Genomic DNA, 7,436 nt, shown 5'->3' on the forward strand with positions numbered 1-7,436 from the left:
TTCGTTTCAATTATAATTCAAACTTCAAAAAATTATCATCAAACAAACTGTTAACTGTGTTTTTTTTTTTTTTATTTATCTGTGTGTATATTCTAGTGTTGGGAAGTATCGAGTACTTTTGAGGATCGAGTTTTTTGGTAGCGATACTTTTAAGGGTCGGGTATTTTCCAGATTTCTGAGTACTTTCTTTAAATATACACATGTTGGTAACATTTCAATACTTAGTGTTGAAGTCTCACAAGCTGGCAGTATTTTATTCAAATTAATATATGAATCCCAAATACGTCAAGTGAATGGCTAACTGAACTGGGTACGAGTATTGTACTTGAAAATTATTGAAACTGCAAATTGAGTACAATCATTTCTGAATACCGTTAAATGTAAATCAAACTCAGTCCATTCGACACATAATACTGAGTACATTGAATCGATCCTGAGTACATGTATCAAAGCGATTATTGGAACAGAGTATTTTTGAGTACTGAGTACTTTCGAGGTCCTTTTTTGAGTACTGAGTACTTTCTAGTTCTTTTGTGAGCACTGAGTTCTTTGGAGTACTCAGTATCGATACTTTTAAAAATCGGGTTGTGTCGATCCTTTGGAGAATCGTGTTCTTAGCACTTTTGGTATCGACACTGCCCAACACTAGTATAATCATAGATGCTAGACCGTTCGGCCTCTCTTGACCTCTTGCATTTCTGAAGTAGGTTTTAATCCTTTGAGGCATGGGATTTGGTACCAAATAAGCTTTATAAAAATGGTTTATGTAATATTAGTAATGGAAGCTATTATTTAAAATTACGATATACATATGTATGTACACACATATATAGATATGTATATGCATATATGTAAACGTTCAGATCTAAACCAATACCTCCATACAAACTATGTACATATGTCGATAAAAGAATTTTATCGGTGCATTGATATTTGGCCTCAGTAATTTTCTGTGAAACATAATAGAAATAAAAAACTTTAAAAATATAATACGTAAATTTAATAAATTTGGACTTTTTAAATCTAATAATTTTTTTAAGTATCTTGTATTAAAAACGAGTTGGCAACCCTATTTAGAAATACGCCAGGATGAAGAGTAGACATTTTTAAAGTGTATGTGTATATATGTATGTACATACATATGTATATACATATGATCGATAAAATTAATAATATAACCCTCATGGAAAATATTTCTGGATTGAAATTCTCAAAAATACCTTTTATTTGATATGCATATTGAATTGTTTTAGTTAAATTTTGTAAAATCGAAATAAGTGGCAACCTTGCACTAATATAAAATATAAATATAACAAGTAAGAAAGTCTAAGTTCGGGCGGAGCCGAACATTAAATACCCGGCGCAAGTATTAAACATATGTTTTTTCACCTTTCCGAAAGCTACCGCCAGATGGTAAGCCGGGGTGTATAGATTTTGAGTAAATTAGAGTCCTTAAATTACGAATTATTGAAGTTTCAAGCATTTCTGAAATTTACCGTTATATAAAAAGCGGCCGTCATTTTGGTCCGATTTCAATAATTTTCAACGTTTTGCTTTTATTTGCCAAGCACAATAAAAATACCGAGTTTGGTACAAATTGGTAGAACGGTTACCGATATACATATATGTGATCATAAGTGGGCGGTGCCACGCCCATTTTCCAAAATTTTACCATAAACGTATTTCTTGGTAAAGAATTGTTGCAAGCATCAATTTTGAATAAATTTTTTGCTAACGATTTTGCTATCGATATTTTTATAGATTTTGTTATCGATATTTTCAGAACTTATCGATATAATGATCGATTTTGTTATTTATTTTGCTATCGATATTTCACTTATCGATATAATGATCGATATTTTTATCGATTTTGTTATCGACATTTTAATCGATTTTGTCATCGGTTTTACTCCATTATGTATAGTATATGCACTTAGAAAAAATAAATCATATCGTCCTTGTTTCAATTTAAAACACATACATATGATATGTCGCCAAACGACCTGTTGTTTAGTTCAAAGAGTTTTTTGAGATTTTTTCGTCTGAATATGATTTCGTTCTGTACTTTATTGATACTTTTTCGTAATTAAGAAAAATCAAAATTTATATTTTGCGTTTAACAGCATTCGAACCCGAGTCTTCCCGAAAGTTAACAAATAGTAACAAGTATCTCTGCGCCCTTAGCTACAACCACAACATGTAAATGTGTTTTCAAATGTTCAGTTTGAATTAAATTTCTTTCAAGCACTCAAACAATTTTATATTCAGTTTTTTCAATAAATATCTTTTCTGTTCAAAATTTCAAATCTTTAAATCTCAGTAAGCTGCAGAAAAAAACAATGGTATAAAATAAAAATAGGGCTTTCGCTTATATTCTCATTGAGTTCTTTTCACTTAGAAGTATGTAAATTTGTAAAATTTTGGAAAACCCCTATTTTTCTTAGTGTGTGATTTCGTTTTTGACTTGGATATGCTCTTAACCATACCACGTATTCTACGTTTAAATATAGCGGCTGTATCTCCGATACAGCCTGCAGACCAAGACGAAGGCGCTGGACTGTTCCTTTTTTTTTTGGTTTTTCGCTTTCCTTATTTGTCCATCGTTCCAACCACACTTTATACTCTCCTTCCAAATTGATACCGTCTTTTTCTAAGAAAAGTTCGTATCGTTTTCCAAGCAGTTTTACGCGTTCTGATAGCATATTTTTTTCGTCAAACGTATTATATTCCCCAATTTTTTGATGGAAGTAATGAGTTAAAATCAAAAATGTTTAATGTCTCATTCGCAATCTTTCTTGGAGATCGAGCAAAATATTATCCAATAGCGGTATAAATATTGCCTTTCGAAAATAATCTTCAGCGTTAGACGCACGATAATTAGCCCGAAAATTTTCGTCTATTCGCTTAGGAGGAAGGACAATGTCAAAATCAATTCCTTAGCGATATCGGTAACTTTTGAAAATATATACAAAAAATGTGTGTCAGCATTTTCTCTATAATTTCGAAGAATATTCACAGTGCCATTGACTGCTTCGCTAGCACGATTCAAGTCAATCGAGGGTGCTTGGAGAAGTAAACTTTTAATTTTTAATTTTTAATTTTTTTGATTTAATTCTTTAATCTTAATTATATTTTTCAAGTCATTAATATTTTTATGCGCATACAAATGTCTGGTTACACAGTTGAAAGTGAAATTTCCTACAACGAACTGGATTTACCGCGGCCGAATGGAAGTAAAAAAAGTATATTTATTTGTAGCCGCTACATTCAGGGTCACCAGAGTGGGATTTTTGAAATTTTATTTATAAAGTAAATTATATAAATATAAAAAAAAATATTTATTAGCGGACAAAAAATCGTTTGTTAAATTAGCAGCATAAAATGTTTGATTCCTCTGAAAGTTGCGTACGTTTGTTCAGAAACATCTCGTCAACGCAACTAAAAATTACTGTTATGTGTTATTGGCTTTCAGGTACCTCAAATTTCCCTGTATTTGCGATACAAAGCTTTTTGTACTAAAAGCTCTCTCTAACAGTAGATTAAAATGAATGATGCATGGCGTAAAATAAAACAACTGGTTGTTAAATTAATATACTGTATTATAATTTATATTATACAGTGGTCGAAAATATTAAAGACGCACCACATATTTTCACAAATATCTTTCTTTTTTTGTTATTTAATTTTAGCTATTTTTTATAAAAATATAGCTATTTTTTTAACAAAAACCGTGTAAATCCAAGTTTCAAACTATAAAAAATTCAACAACCTTTCGTAAAAATTTCCAAGCTGTTTAATTAGATTTCTTAGAAAGATTTTGAGTATACAGTTTTGTATTGTAGCCCATTCAATTCCAGTACAATAAATTGCAATTTTCAAATGGCTAAAATTACCGTTAATTTTGTTAGAGACTTTCTTCTTCTTTCTGAATACATGAATGCGAAGACGACGCCGAAGATAAATACGAAGAAACCACAATGACGAATACGTAGCCTAATACGAAGGCTAATAAGAACACGATTTGAAAACGAATATGAAAACAGCGACTAAAAAAATACGAAGGTAAGTGCGAAGACTAATACAAGGACAAATGCGAATATCAAAAGAATCCGATGACGAAACCGAATGCGGAGATGGATGAGAAGACGAATACTAATACGAAGAAGAATGTTACGTTGAATACGAATACTAATGCGAAGACCAATCTTCTTCTTAAATTTGGACGAGTTAATTTTTTGAGAAACAGAGTAAGCCTATTGAAAAATATACAATATGGAAACTTTGATTAAAAAAAAGGGTATCTTTGTTTCTATAGAGAACAATTCTAGGGGGTAAGAGCATTAAAATTTCGTTTCTTTGGACGCCATAGTGTACATATGTACATATTTTTGTAACATATGTTTATTTATAAATTTGTTAATAATTTTGTTTAAATTATAATTCAATCCGTAATAAAAACCACATAAATTAAGTTTCAAAGCTTGCACAAATTTCACAAAAATTACTCAAACTTCAAAAAATTATCATCAAACAAACTGTTAACTGTTTTTTTTTTTATTTATCTGTGTGTGTATATTCATAGATGCTAGACCGTTCGACCTTTCTTGACCTCTTGCATTTCCTAAGTAGGTTTTAATCCTTCTCAGGCATGAAAAACTTCGATCAGGGCTAGCTATTGAAAGGGGCAAAAGTGAGAATATGCTTACGGTCTTAAAAACGTTCCCAAAAGACGTTCTATTCACTACTTGTAATGCCTCTTGAGGCATTTCTAAATTCGTTGTTTCCACATTTTTGTTTCCACAAGAATGTTTTGCTTCGAACAATAGATTAGTAGTATAGTACCAGGTTGAGTGACTTTGCTCGGAGCGCACTTTTTAAAGTTTTCGGGGATTTGATCCAAATAATGGTCACTTGGATAGCTTTAATTTATAAAAATTGTTTATGTAATATTAGTAATGGAATTTATTATTTAAAATTACGATAAACATATGTATGTACACACATGTATAGATATGTATATGCATATATGCAAAACCTTCAGATCTAAACCAATACCTCCATACAAACTATGTACATATGTCGATAAAAGAATATTATCGGTGCGTTGATATTTGGCCTCAGTAGTTTTCAGTGAAATATAATAGAAATAAAAAAACTGTAAAAATATAATAATATGTAAATTTAAAAGATTTTGACCTTTTAAATCTAATAAATTTTATAAATATCTTATATTAAAAACCTAGTTGGCAACCCTATTTAGAAATACGCCAGGATGCGAGAGTAGACATTTTTAATGTGTATGTGATATATATGTACATACATATATACATACATATGATCAATGAAATTAATAAGATAACCCTCATGGAAAATATTTCTGGATTCAAATTCTCAAAAATACCTTTTATTTGATATCCATATTGAATTGTTTTAGTTAAATTTTGTAAAATCGAAATAAGTGGCAACCTTGCACTAATATAAAATATAAATATAAAATATAAATAAAAATCTAATATAAATCTGAACGTTGGTCGTTTCACGAGTATTTTTGTCCTAGGGCAGCAGCAACTACTATGCTATGTACTATTAGCGCCAACGATATTGGTACGTTTCACATTGTATAATGTTACGTATACGCCATGGCTTCGTTTAAATGTTGTAATAAAACATATGGAATTGTACATAGCAACCAACGCACCTATACGGCATCCTACCAAATTTATTGATCTAGCAAGGGAAGCAAATTACATGCAATGTTAGATACAGTTTAGTGCAGCTGCTCGGAGCTTCAATACTTTTTTACAGAGGATATTTTATTTTATTTGCGAAATACGTACATATACAATATATGTATGTACATATATGCGTTCAACGCATTGCATTGCATTTGCATTAAAACGGACGAATTCAAAGTGAAACAAGAAATGAGTTTAAAGAAAATCTACCTTCGTTATTATCCACCAGGTAGCTTTACAGATACATATTCATATTATCCTTTCAATTTTATTTAAGAAATTTCGCACGCAGGTTTAGCTCTCAATTGCTGTACTCCCGATGGTCAAGAAATGCTTTATCACATCGATTTGCTGGAATTAAAACCGAAGTGTGTAAAATCAATTTCCTTGCGTAAATAATTTAAATGAAAAAAAATTTGTTCTTGAAATCTATTCAATTATAGCATACGATTGGAATATGTTATCAAAAGCATTTCTAGCCAACTGATAAACTCAGAACAAGCCTACGCATCAGCACTCGATTGCGCAACTAACACCAGCGGCAACCTTACTAATATAATAGAAACAAAATCCACTAAACCCAAGCCACTTCAAACTGCCAATAGCAGCACAGCTGAGACGGTTTTTCTGCAACAAATAATTAACAATTATGTCGACCCCCTGCGGCAGGCAATTACAAAATTGCAACGAAAGTTGTTGGAACCCACACAGAAGAAATTCTATTTGCATCGTCGTGTCGGCCACCTGTTGCCGCTGACTAACGTCTGCTTCGACAGGAGCGGTACGCGCTGCTTGACCGGCAGTTATGATCGTACCTGTCGCATAATTAACACAGACGACTCGGGCGAAGAGCAACTGTTAAAGGGGCATGATAATGTTGTATTCTCAGTTGCCTTCAACCAACCAAAATGGTAAGTACACCGATTAGTAGTGTCGACCAAGGTGAATTCCTTCAATTACTATCAATGCTTTCATTCTGCAGCGACAAAGTGGTCACTGGCTCTTTTGATGGTACGGCCAGAGTATGGCATACTTCAAATGGTCAATCAGTATGTACGCTGTACGGACACACTGCCGAACTGGTAATGGCTGAATTTGACCCCATACAATCGACCATGGTAGCTACCGCTTCAATGGATGGCAGCGCGCGCTTATTCGACATAGAAACAGCCTTTGAGCTGCACGTCCTCAACCATCATGGTGCCGAAGTGATAGCGAGTCGCTTTAGTCGCTGTGGCACTATGCTGCTAACAGCTTCTTTCGATGGCACTGCGGCCATTTGGGATATACGACAGGGTTGGTACGTATCGTTTATGTATCTCAAAAGTTATTTTCTCATAAATTGTTATGTAGCCTCATCTCGCAATTGCGTGGGCACACCGCTGAGCTTAGCAATTGCATATGGAATTTCGCTTGTAATCGCATTGCTACTTCTTCGCTGGACAGCACAGCGCAACTTGGGATATCCGTAAGCTCGATGTGCCACTTTTTAACATACCGGACATCGCGAGGAGGTGCTTGATGTTTGCTTTGACTCTACTGGCTGCCGGTTGGCCACTTGTAGCAGTGATTGTACAGCACGCGTGTGGAATGTGCGTGGCGAATTGGAGCAGCTATCGGTTATGGAGGGTCATAAAGATGAGGTTTCCAAGGTTGGAATTACATACATATGTTTTGTGCATCAAGAACTTTGCTAAATTA

General features: G+C 33.1%; 1 protein-coding gene across 1 annotated transcript in view; it reads left to right on the forward strand.

The window, feature by feature from the left end:
* Window positions 1–5,598: 5,598 nt before the first annotated feature.
* Window positions 5,599–7,436, forward strand: part of LOC108371997 (dynein assembly factor with WDR repeat domains 1) — a 2,382-nt gene continuing 544 nt past the window's right edge. Inside the window, 7 exon segments of the mRNA XM_017627628.1 lie at window positions 5,599–5,964; window positions 6,028–6,103; window positions 6,179–6,646; window positions 6,718–7,035; window positions 7,089–7,189; window positions 7,192–7,224; window positions 7,227–7,387. Of these exon segments, the coding sequence (XP_017483117.1) occupies window positions 5,853–5,964; window positions 6,028–6,103; window positions 6,179–6,646; window positions 6,718–7,035; window positions 7,089–7,189; window positions 7,192–7,224; window positions 7,227–7,387 (1,269 nt within the window). The 5' untranslated portion in view covers window positions 5,599–5,852.

Source organism: Rhagoletis zephyria, unplaced genomic scaffold (genome assembly GCF_001687245.7).
Source record: "Rhagoletis zephyria isolate East Lansing unplaced genomic scaffold, Rhagoletis_zephyria_1.1 Rzeph_scaffold_05355, whole genome shotgun sequence".
Taxonomy (NCBI): domain Eukaryota; kingdom Metazoa; phylum Arthropoda; class Insecta; order Diptera; family Tephritidae; genus Rhagoletis; species Rhagoletis zephyria.